Source organism: Pyricularia pennisetigena, chromosome 1, assembly GCF_004337985.1.
Source record: "Pyricularia pennisetigena strain Br36 chromosome 1, whole genome shotgun sequence".
Classification (NCBI taxonomy): Eukaryota; Fungi; Ascomycota; class Sordariomycetes; order Magnaporthales; family Pyriculariaceae; genus Pyricularia; species Pyricularia pennisetigena.
Window position 1 is genome coordinate 5029399 of NC_043740.1, and position 12008 is coordinate 5041406.

General features: G+C 52.7%; 5 protein-coding genes across 5 annotated transcripts; 2 read left to right on the forward strand and 3 right to left on the reverse strand.

Annotated features, from left to right (window-relative positions):
• Positions 1-977: 977 nt before the first annotated feature.
• Positions 978-2687, forward strand: PpBr36_07932 (uncharacterized protein; the record flags this gene model as incomplete). The annotated part of the gene is made up of 1 exon (XM_029895065.1): positions 978-2687. One exon carries the CDS (start codon positions 978-980, stop codon positions 2685-2687), a length of 1710 nt encoding a protein of 569 aa, XP_029748001.1.
• A 1393-nt stretch (positions 2688-4080) lies between these two features.
• Positions 4081-5437, reverse strand: PpBr36_07933 (uncharacterized protein; the record flags this gene model as incomplete). Its single annotated transcript, XM_029895066.1, has 3 exons — positions 4081-4378; positions 4447-4883; positions 4961-5437. The coding sequence occupies 3 exons, from the start codon at positions 5435-5437 to the stop codon at positions 4081-4083; spliced, it is 1212 nt and encodes a 403-aa protein (XP_029748000.1).
• A 2020-nt stretch (positions 5438-7457) lies between these two features.
• Positions 7458-7982, reverse strand: PpBr36_07934 (uncharacterized protein; the record flags this gene model as incomplete). Its single annotated transcript, XM_029895067.1, has 2 exons — positions 7458-7841; positions 7956-7982. 2 exons carry the CDS (start codon positions 7980-7982, stop codon positions 7458-7460), a joined length of 411 nt encoding a protein of 136 aa, XP_029748007.1.
• Positions 7515-8901, forward strand: PpBr36_07935 (uncharacterized protein; the record flags this gene model as incomplete). Its single annotated transcript, XM_029895068.1, has 2 exons — positions 7515-7851; positions 7925-8901. The coding sequence occupies 2 exons, from the start codon at positions 7515-7517 to the stop codon at positions 8899-8901; spliced, it is 1314 nt and encodes a 437-aa protein (XP_029748006.1).
• Positions 8902-9054: 153 nt separating this feature from the next.
• On the reverse strand, positions 9055-11572 carry PpBr36_07936 (uncharacterized protein; the record flags this gene model as incomplete). Its single annotated transcript, XM_029895069.1, has 7 exons — positions 9055-9092; positions 9163-9231; positions 9292-9789; positions 9850-10165; positions 10245-10372; positions 10431-10960; positions 11046-11572. Coding segments are annotated over 7 exons (2106 nt in total), but the record flags the coding sequence as incomplete, so codon positions are not given.
• Between the last annotated feature and the right edge of the window lie 436 nt (positions 11573-12008).

A 12008-nucleotide genomic window follows, 5' to 3' on the forward strand; every position in this document is an offset into this window, starting at 1 on the left:
TGCAGTTAAGTAGGAATTAGGGAAAATGCGTCGACGGTATATGCGGGTAGAGGATAGATCGTCTCAGCGAACACACTTTCGTCACGTCACAAGCCTGCAGCTGAAGCTACAAATTTCTCGACGTCTGTAGCACAGCATCAATCAAAGCTTGGCCCAACGGTCGAGTTGAGTTCGCACTGTTTATTAATATGGCAAACTCAGTAGCGGGCACTGTAACGCTCCAGTTTTGCCTGCTACTGTCGTTGATAAGGGTCCAAGCGAACACGGCTCCGATTTCACCCGCGCCGGCGCTCCACACGCGTCCATCGCTTCTCCCGATTAATTTTGCTACGAATCAATCTCCAGCCGGATAACCTCACGAGTTCTTCGCAGACATGGAAGAGAGCAGACATCATGAGGCATGTGTGGTGAATTAAAGCCGTCTGTGGATATCTAGTGCGATCTAAATCAAACCGTCCGAATTATGAATACGTTGAGCACAACGAATCCCCAGCAATGAAGATAAGAGAAGAAAAAAAAAAAAAAATACAGCGCGTGCTGCGCATAGCATCGCAAAACTGCCAGCTTGCCAAGTGTTGTCGCACATGACTTGAAGCGACTTGAGAGATTGGATTAATCCCACGTGCATTCTGCCTCAGTTGCATGCAACCATCCATCACAACTGATTACATAACCCACCCTTCAATTGGCCCCGCTTGCCACAAAAGCCCCACTGACTTTTCCTATGGACGAAGCATCGAAAAGTTGGCGGGGAAATCTGAAGGGGCAACTCCGAATGGCGCCCGCGACAAGTCCAAGAAGCTTTGGCACAACACCATTAAGAAGAGCGCGTGTGCGGGACATACATTGTGGCGGCACTCTTAGGAGACATCAGCGCCTTCCTCTCTACTTCCGACCACACAGGAAGGACTCTTCGCCGACAGAAGCACCACGTCCCAACTGCACTGCCGGTTCCTTGTCGCGCACTACGGCTCGATATGTCGACTACTACCGTGGCGCGGCCTGCTGCCGCTGCCACCCTCGCACCAGAGGGCGAACGGTTTCTACGATGCTGCGCGGATATTGCCAATGCGCTGATTGAGGACTACGAGGCGGCTGTACGCGACCCAAAACACCGACAAAAAGATGTCAACCTGAACAGTCTGCGAGGCAAATTCTCTCGCAAGCACAAGTTGAAAAAGATCCCACCTTTGACCGCCATCATAGCCGCCGTTCCCGAGCATTACAAAAAGTACATCCTGCCAAAGCTCATTGCGAAGCCGATTCGGACGTCTTCTGGCATCGCCGTTGTTGCAGTCATGTGCAAGCCGCACCGATGCCCCCACATCGCTTACACGGGCAACATCTGCGTATACTGCCCCGGTGGTCCCGATTCCGACTTTGAGTATAGCACACAATCATACACTGGTTATGAGCCCACTTCAATGCGAGCCATCCGTGCACGCTATGACCCATTCGAGCAGGCCAGGGGTCGTGTGGACCAGCTGAAGGCTTTGGGGCACTCGGTGGACAAGGTTGAGTACATCATAATGGGCGGTACTTTTATGTCACTGCCAGAGTCGTACAGGGATGACTTTATCTCGCAGCTACACAATGCCCTGAGCGGTTATCAGACGTCAAACGTCGATGAGGCTGTTGAGGCTGGCGAGATGAGCAATGTCAAGTGTGTCGGCATCACGATAGAGACCAGGCCAGACTATTGTCTACAGCCACACTTGTCTAGCATGTTGAGGTACGGCTGCACACGGTTGGAAATAGGAGTGCAGTCATTGTACGAGGATGTGGCGCGCGATACCAACAGGGGTCACACAGTGGCAGCAGTGGCCGAGACCTTTTGCTTGGCCAAGGACGCGGGCTTCAAGGTCGTGAGTCACATGATGCCCGATCTGCCAAACGTTGGCATGGAGCGAGATGTGGATCAGTTTCGAGAGTACTTTGAAAACCCGGCCTTTAGAACGGATGGTCTGAAGATCTACCCGACACTGGTGATCCGCGGTACCGGTCTTTACGAACTATGGAGGACAGGACGATACCAAAATTACACGCCCAACGGGCTTATAGACCTAGTGGCTCGTATCCTCGCTCTGGTTCCGCCTTGGACACGCATTTACCGTGTCCAGCGTGATATTCCCATGCCGCTCGTCAGTTCTGGCGTAGAGAACGGCAACTTGCGGGAGCTGGCTCTGGCGCGGATGAAAGACTTTGGTACAACTTGTCGCGATGTCAGAACAAGGGAAGTCGGTATCAATGAGGTCAAGCACAAGATACGGCCGAACCAAGTCGAGCTCGTGCGCCGTGACTACGTCGCCAACGGCGGCTGGGAGACGTTTTTGGCGTACGAGGACCCTAAGCAGGACATCCTCATCGGTCTCTTGCGGCTGCGTAAATGTACAGAGAAGTATACGTTCCGCGAAGAGCTGACGGGTCAGCCAACAAGTCTTGTGCGGGAGCTGCACGTCTATGGTACGGCGGTACCGGTGCACGCTCGAGACCCCAAGAAGTTCCAGCATCAGGGCTTTGGCACTCTGCTGATGGAGGAGGCAGAGCGCATTGCCCGTGACGAGCACGGAAGTGAGAAAATAAGTGTCATTTCGGGTGTTGGTGTCCGCAGTTACTATAAGAAACTGGGATACTGGCTCGACGGGCCATATATGAGCAAATGGCTTGATGGGAGGCCAGGCAATTAGCCATGTAAGCCATGTAGGTAGATAGCTGCTGCAAATCAAACCTATCTGGCACAAACCTATTTTCATTAGTACATATCTTGGCTCCGTACCATACTCATGGACGACATAGACTGGGTTCTTTCCTGCCTAGTCGGTGTGCCATAGTGTGTTGACGTGCGTGCAAAAGCTGGAAATAGGAAATAGTTCAGCGACAGCTGGCAGCTTGGCCGTTCATAAAGACAGTCTCGCTAGCGAGAGCTCGACAGCAGTAAAATGTTGACGGCTTCGGGGTTCTCTCGAAAGAATTGGTGCAAGAACTTCTTATCATTAGAAACCCCCCCCCCCAATTCCACACCTGCCTTGAAGCCGCTTGGGGCGGAAGACAGTGCCTTGTTCCTTTCATTCTGACTATTTTCGCGAAATTCTGATTCCGGAATTTGTGGGCGTGCTACTCAAGGAAACTGACCGCTCAGACATGGGCATATCCCAAGGCTCGAACTTTGCGGGTTTCATGTGCGTTGATGGTGTTGTCTGCATTGCAAGACTGAGAAATGCCAGCCAGGCCCCCGCGTAGATTTAGCGCCTGTTTGGCCCACGGCAGGCCGTAGGCACATATCGATCTCAATTCGCGTTACCTTAACCGACCAAACACTACAATCACCGTCTCTCAGCCAACATCAATCCAACGATTTGTTGCATTTCGACAAACGCTGAATGAACCTTGGCCGATTGTACAGAAGGCAGGGTGAGGTCCGATGCCAAACACTGCCCGGATGACAACATCNNGGGGGGGGGGGTTGCCACTATATTTTCCAAAGGGGACTTGATTGCATTTATCCACGGCTTTAAATATCAATCTTCAGACCTTGCATGGTCTGACAAGCTTAGCTCTTTTATCTACTTCGCTTATTGCATCAGAGGATTGTACGAGAGCCTGATTGAGTAACCAGTTCACAAAAGTTCACCCTTGAAGTTCTCGAATTAAATTATGATTGATTAGGGGTTGACCCATGTAAAGCTATATTGGCAGCTGCCAGGAAAGTAGCACATTCATATCACAACTATATGCCACTGGCAACGTCCTCCCATCCCAAGGTGCCAACTAGATGTTCGGTCACAGTATGCAGTGCTTTCGCAGTTAGCTAAAAATATCGTGTTGACTTGAACGGACTGTGGTGAGATCGATGTGTGGTCATGGAGGGCGAGAGGAACAACTCAAACTCTTGGTATGATGCTCATGACTGAATGAAAAAACATGGACTCAATTGATAAAAAAACATTAATATAGTACAAGTGGTATAAAGCAACCTCTACTAACGTCGCTCGCCCTCCTCAAGTGCTTCCATTACACCCCTTCAAAGGTCTCCGTATTTCACAATCATCTAATCTATCCTATTTTCACTTCGATTGTTGTTTAAAGGTTGGCAAGGATGGCAGCACCGCCAAACAGAGCAGCAGCGCCGATAATGCCAGTCTGCATAGGGGCGGCAGCACCGCGGGCAGGCTCCGAACCCTGGCCGTTGCCGTTGCCGCCGCCGTTCCCACCGTTGCCACCATTACTGCCGTCTGCACCAGTGGGGGTTGCGCCGGGGGCCGGAGAAACGCCCGAAGTGAAGGGGACACCGGTGGCAGGCGAGGCTCCGCTGAACATGGGCGAGCCGCTCGTGGCCGAGGGGTCGGGACGGGCGTCGACGTTGTTGGGGTTGAGGACGCTGCGGTTCGCGTCAGTCCACTCCGAGTCTTGAGACGATAATCTGGGAAAATAAGCAAATAAACTTACTTGTCAATGACGTGGATGACGCCGTTGTTGGTCAAGACGTTGGACGAGACGATCTTGGCCGAGTTCACAAACACTCCGTTGCTCGTGTTGGTGAAAGTAAGCCTGGCGCCGTTGAGGGTGGTCAGGCTCGAGTTTGCCAGGGCGCTGGTGTAAAAGGGCCGTGAGCCCTGGACGATGTGGTACTGCAGAACCTGAGACAGCTGGTCGGCCGACATCTTGGAGTCCTCAAAGGAGCTGCCGACGCGGTCGAAGGCCTCGTTGTTAGGGATGAACATGGTCACGTCGCGCAGGCGATCGAGGCGAGTGGACAAGTCGGCTCGGCGGATGGCGCCAGCAGCGGCGGTCAAGTTCAGGTCGGTCAGGGTGCGAGTGTCGTTTACAGGAAGCGTCAGGACCCGGTTGATGACGTGGATGACACCACCGGTGTAGTTGATGTTCTTGGGGGGTGGTGTCAGTACATGCAGTATGCCAATTCATGAGCTTCATGTGCCAAGGGTCAGGGTCAGAAACATACGGGAGTAGTCACACTCGACATCTCCATCAGACCAGAGAAGAAGGTGGCGTTGCCATCCTGGCGCCTAAAGCTGATACGCTGGCCGCCGGTGATGTTGGAGTACGGTGCCAGATTCAGGGCAGTGTTGACAACTCTGGTGTCGTCGTTGATCTCCGAGTCGTAGAAGGTGCCGTTGAGGACGTGGTAGCTGAGGAGGGCGGCGACACCGAGAGGGGTAGTCCTGTTCAGCGGCGTGGCGTTGGGTCCGTTCAAGAAATCGTTGAGGGCATTGTTGCTGGGTGCCAAGAAGGTGACGTTCTGGGCGAGCGACAGCTGGGCCATAAAGGTCGGCTGTGTACTGAGCAGGGCAATCATGTTAGACAGATCCGGCTGGGATGCCAACGCGGCGGTTAGCGATGTGGAGCTGCCGTTGGTATTAGTTTGGGCCAAGGCCACCGCGGCGGCGACGGCCAGTGACAGGAGCTGAGTGGCGTGCATGGTGATGTTTTTTTTTTTTTTTTTTTTTTTTTTTTTTTTTTTTTTTTTTTTTTTTTTTTGGGTACAATTAGATAAAGGGGTATTAGTAGTGGTGTTGACAGACGGTGATGTCTCGTAATATTGGCTAGTATATTGGTAGATGATCGAGATGTTGGTTTCCGGTAGGCACTTGGCCGAGGATTGAGGTGGCGATGTCTCAAGAAACGAAAGACAATGAGTAGACGGCAAGGTGAGTGGTTATTTAAGTCTCATAATTTCCCTGCCTTCATCGTAGTATAGAATACCCCAAGACTTCCCCGAGTCCGGGATGTACGAAGAAGAACAGACCGATACCGACGCATGACCGCCGCACCACTGGCACAGTCTGCTGGTGGTGGAGGGTTCATCATGGGGCTGTGGCGCATTGCGACGCGTCCTTCGTCGCCAGCATCGTATAGTTGACGACATCAGCTTTCAAAAGGCCCCTCAACCGTTGGTAAGTGTCCATGGGATTTGCATAATCCCTTGAACTGTTCGGACGGACCTGTTTGTAGTCATGACGATGTAGAGGAGAATCAGGGACTCCCCGTTTGTCGGTAGGTCCTGTACTTGCCCATGGAAAAAAAAAGGTGTGAACTCTGCGTCTGCAGTCATGCAGCTCTGGACAGATGTTGATTTTTGCAGGTGACGAGCAGAACCAGGAGCAGTAGCAGCAGCAGCAGCAGCAACAGAACCATCATGAGCAACAATGCACGGCAGTGTCATGATTTCTGTTGTATAATGAAAGCTGCCGCACCTGCTTTGCCAAGCTTTGCAGACGTGCTTGGCTTTGCTGTCAGCTGCTGAAGGCAAAACTGACTGACGCTTTTGGTTGCGCAATTTGGGAGATACAAGCAAAACTGTCAGTGGTAAACCATAAGCAGATATAGATTGGACGGGCGACAAAGCATGTAGAAAACGGAGCTCAGATGCTGCACGAAACGTGCGATATGCAGTCAACATCAGTGCTCGGGAAAACTTTCGGCGAGCGGAAAAGCCTAGATTTTTTCACGGACAAGGAGTAAAATGCCATTTGCATTTTGGGCCCTTCTTTTGCTGTCCCTTGGTGCTTCCAAGTAATGGAAGCGTCGCCTGTAGACAAGGAGGTGGAAGCGGGATATAAGGGTTAGGGTGAAGCAGAGATCCCCCAAGCCCTTAACTGCGACATTCGGATGTCCGCTGACGAACATTTGCTGCACATTAAGACAGACAGAAATATCTCCTTTGAGTCATCATGCGTTATGTAGTCGTGCGCTTAAGATCGGTTTAGTTCAAAGGGTCTCTGTGAATCTGTAAAGCGTGTTAGCAACCGCATAGGGGGAATCCAATGGACGATTATGACCCGACCAGACTAGACTGTAGTATCGTATGTCTTTACGATACTATCGGGAGTTGCCGCACGAAGTTGAACGAACGCAATGTTGTTAGACTTTAACGGAAACCACGGAAGCGATTTTTGATTGCCAATGCGAATCATACAAAAGCAGAACTTTGCCGAATTTGCGCTTGTTAGCTATCGGAAGGCATCCAAGCCGTCTCTCACCGCGAGAGAACCCTGAACTCGCACGTTTTTATGTAGGTCGCCAGAAGACCCGGCAGCCTGAAGTTGTATTCTGCAGCCTGGAGATCCTAATGACAAACGCCTCAAAGCATTGTTATTTTACCTGTATTGGCGTATGAGGGTGTGAGCATACCAAGAGTATCATGGTAGAAGCGCTTGGCATTGAAACCTACATGCAACAATCAGCAAGGACTACTGGCAGCATTTCTACATCGTACCATGTATATACAAATGAGGTGGGCGACAGCGACGATCCCTACACCTGTAATTCTCCATGGTCCCGCCTTCCTTACTACCCCAGCTACCCGACACTGACCCCACTACCCCTTGCCACACCGCCTTACCTCTCTGGTCTAGCGGCGGGGACGGAACACCGCGACGGAGCTTGATCGATTAAATGCTTGACAATTTATTGGCGTGCCGTACCTTGTCATCCCTCCTTCAGACTATCACGAACTTCATCACTTCCCTCGGTCGGCCGTCAAAAATCAGCTCAAGATGCTGTCTGGCGTCCTTCTTTTCAACTTGAAAGGTGAAAACCTCATCTTTCGCAGCTTCCGAAATGATTGTCGCCCTCGCCTTGCCGATGTGTTCCGCATTCAAGTCATCAGCGCTCGGGAAACCCGGTCGCCGATCCTGACGCTCGGAAGCACTACTTTTAGCCATGTCAAGCACGAGAACATCTACCTCGTGGCTATTACCAAGAGCAATGCGAACGCTGCTCTCGTCTTTGAGTTCCTCTACCGCCTTATCCAGCTCGGGCGGGGCTACTTTGGCAAGTTTGACGAGGAGGCCGTCAAGAACAACTTTGTGCTTGTCTACGAGCTGCTAGACGGTGTGTTGATGCTCTCTCGCCCGCTGTTGATCCATCTCAAACATCTTCTAACTTTATCGCCTACTTCATACAGAGATTGTCGACTTTGGATACCCTCAAAACACCGAAACAGACACGCTCAAGATGTACATTACGACTGAAGGCGTCAAGTCCGAGCACCGCCCCGAAGATTCGGCCAAGATCACAATGCAAGCTACCGGCGCCTTGTCATGGCGCAAAGCAGACGTCAAGTACCGCAAGAACGAGGCATTTGTCGATGTTATTGAAGACGTCAACCTCTTGATGTCTGCTGCTGGGGCCGTGCTGCGCGCCGACGTCACGGGTCAGATCGTCATGCGCGCATACCTTTCCGGAACACCCGAGTGCAAGTTTGGCCTGAATGACCGACTGCTTCTCGACGGCGACGGCATGATGAGTCTGCCGTCCGGCAACCGCATGGGCACCAAGGCTACCAAGGCGGCAGCTGGCAGCGTCACGCTCGAGGACTGCCAGTTCCACCAGTGCGTCAAGCTCGGCAAATTCGACTCGGACCGAATCATCAGCTTCGTGCCTCCCGACGGCGAATTCGAGCTTATGCGCTACCGCGCCACCGAGAACGTGAACCTGCCCTTCAAGGTCCATGCCATCGTCAACGAGATTGGCAAGACAAAGGTTGAATACAGCATCGGTGTCAAGGCTAACTTTGGCCCCAAACTCTTTGCTACCAACGTCATCGTCCGCATCCCCACACCGCTCAACACAGCTCGCATAACAGAACGTTGCACACAAGGCAAAGCGAAGTATGAGCCGTCCGAGAACCATATCATATGGAAGATTGGTCGATTTGCCGGCCAATCGGAATATGTCCTGTCTGCCGAGGCCGAGCTCACAAGCATGACCAGCCAAAAGGCCTGGAGCCGGCCGCCTTTGAGCATGAACTTCAGCCTGCTCATGTTTACCAGTAGCGGTCTGTTGGTGCGATATCTCAAGGTATTTGAGAAGAGCAACTACAGTAGTGTCAAGTGGGTGCGGTACTTGAGCAGGGCTGGAAGCTACGAAATAAGATTTTGATGTTTTGTTTATTCTGGTTTTACTCTGGGCATGGCATGGCGTTTGGGGCTTGTTTGTCTTGGCGATTAGTCGCATTGATTAAGTGACCTGGGAGGCACTTGGCCTATCTAAGTTCTACCATATACATCTTGTTTCTTTTTTTGTGGCCTCTACCTTGGGATACATCTTGTTGTTTCCCTCAGATCTTATTACTACTAAGGAGAACCGGTCGATGTCAGCATCATCTGCATATATGCGGATTCATTGGGGTGGCATTATGACTTACAATTTCAATCCAGCGAGCCATCCACTTGTCCACAACGGCTTTTGCTTCATCCACAAGCCCGAGTTCTACAAGCTGTTAGCCAATATCATCAAGAACAACAACAAGAACAGCAAATCAGAACTCACCGAGCAATAGCTGTACGCCTCCCCGAATGCCACTCTCGAGAGCCGAGGAGATCCAAGCATGGGTGTAGGATGTGTGCTCGCCGACAAAGATGACTCCATCATGGGTCTTGAAGTATTCCGGGATGAAGAGCTCGTGCTGCCCGGCAAGAGGAGATGCCCAGCTGCCCGCCTCTAGCGGATCTTGATACCAGCACTTTCTGTTGTACTTGCCCGTGTACAGACCCTCGGCGGCAGGGCCGTGGATTTCGAGAATGGCGTCAAGGACATACTGCACGTGCTCTTCCTCACTGAGCGTTGCCATACGGATTCCCCACTGGTCTGCGGAGATGTAGCTGGCGAGGATGGAGGCGGGGCCAGTGCCGTTGATGTCGTAGGATGGGTAGCAAATGCTGCCAATACCTGGGATATCTGTGGTAGTGGAGCACGAGCCATAGATGGGGTTGGGGAGCTTCGTCTCCCAGAAGCGCTCGCTGAACTCCAATGCGATCTTGCAGGCCCCTGTTTTATCATGTCAGTATGGCCAAACCTGGGCGACGGGATCAACCGAGAAAGACGAACCGTTGTATGGGATCTGCGTGAGGGCGTTTGCGATGGTACCAACCAGGGGCGGGGTGAAACGCCAGTTCTTCAGCACAGAAAATGGCACGCCCAAGACGGCATAGTCATATGTCGATGACTTGAACTGGGCATCCTTGAAGCTGTCTCGCCACTGCAGCGTCACCTTGCCCGTCGTCTTGTCGCGCTGTACGCGCTCAATCTTGCGCCCCATGATGGTAGCGTTGTCAACCAACGGGTGGAAGCTCTCTGGGATGCGGTTCAAGCCACCGTTCACCGTCTTGTACGTTGAGGCGCTAAAGTACATGCCTTCGTAAAGCTGCGAGACGGCACGAGATGTCAGTGGCTGGCGCTGCAGTCTTTCTTGCTACGCCCGAGCAGATGCAGTCACGACTCACAGTATCCCAAAAGTCTGAAGATCCCGAACCAACGACCATGCTTGTGTCGTTCAGTGTCTGGTTCAGGTAGTTGACCATGTAGCCGAATTCACTCCACCGGCCGCCGATTTCACCTGGGACCTTGTTGTCTGCTGGGCTGTTAGCTGGCATGTACGCTTTATCAGTCGACCGGTTCGATCAACTTACGGATGAAATCGCTATGAGCCTTGTGCATGTTCTTTGCGATCTCTGCAAAGAACTCCTCATTCGACTCGAGCGAGCCCACCTTGGCGCTGAGCGCTGCGGTGGAGTTGTCCATCTCCAGGTCGACCCTCAAGGATGCGTTCTGGGCGACCTCGGTAAGGGTGGGGGCGATGCCATTCGGCAGCTTGATGGAGTTTTTGTATGTCAATCCCTGCTGCGAGGTCTGGTACCAGGGGATGAAGTCGATGCTGAGGTTCTTGGAGTGGCCGTTCAGCCGGTTCATCTCGTCGGCCAGGTCAAAGACGAGCTGGTGGTCGCTGATGTTGAGCGTTTGGTTGTTGAGCTCGATGGTGGCGGGGAAACGCATGGGACCCATCTCTTGGTAGGAAAAGGTCCCGTTCTGGAAGCCCGAGGGCCCGCCGGACAGGTACGCCGTGTGGACGCGGCCGCCTAGTCTGGAGCTCGCCTCGATGATCTCGAGGTTCTTCATGCCCGCTTGGCTGAGGACGAGGTATGTCATGAGACCGGACATTCTTGAGGAAGCTAGTTAGCACAGATTAAACAACGAGGAGGTATTGCGCACAAGACCGCAGTAAGACAATGGAGTGGAAGTCTCACCCAGCACCGACAATTCCGACCTTGGAAGCCTTGGCAGCGTCGGCATCCACAACACTCAGGTTCTTTGCCTCGAGGTGCGCCACGCCATCGAACCACGGCCCGAGGGTGTCGAAGCCATCAGTCTGCGACATGACGATGCCGCGCTTGGCTTTGCGGCTCCTGCTCGGATGCATCGTCTGAGGTCCACTGCGCCCGACGAGCCGGCCGGCAGAATCCCACGCAGATATGCAGCCACCCGACTTGGCATCCTCGGGGATGCTCCATGCCAATCTGCTCTCGCCGGAGCCTGCAGGACCCGGGGCAGTTGCAATCACGTGGTGAGCATCTTGATGGCTCTCTGACGTGCACTCGCCATATGTGTAAGTCAGGGTCCCGGCCGGGGCTGATTCGACCGACCTGGAGGAGAGGTAGACGTTGGCCAGGCGCGAGTTCAGGGCTGCCTTGGTGTCTATGTCGAGAGGCAGAGCTGGCCTGGGGGATGACCGGGCCAGTTGGCCGAACAGGGCTGTGACGAGTACCGCTTTCATAATGGCTGCTTAAATGGAAGCTGCTGTCGAGGTCGGCTGTTCCTGAAAGACATAATCACAGTCTACAAAGTTCGACGCCAAGCATGATATTTATACCCATTCTTAAGAACAGCATACTGCCCACATCTTGGCAGGAAAATACCGCAGTTCGATCGTCACAATCATCACCCCTGGTAATCCATTCGCGTTATTTCCATGATTGAGTAACCCCCGAGGATATCGCCGGCTTCAACAACGACACGCACAGGGCGCGGCACGTTGGGAGTCAAGAGGGGGCGGCGAAGTTTGGGGTGCTGATATGCGTCCAAATCGTGCCAAGCCTATTGGCTGCCCTGCCAAGCGGATGGGAAAAATGCACTTTACAGATGTGGACGTCGAAATGCGCTAACAAACAACATGCATGCCGATAATTCTTTTTTTTTTTTTTTTTTTTTTT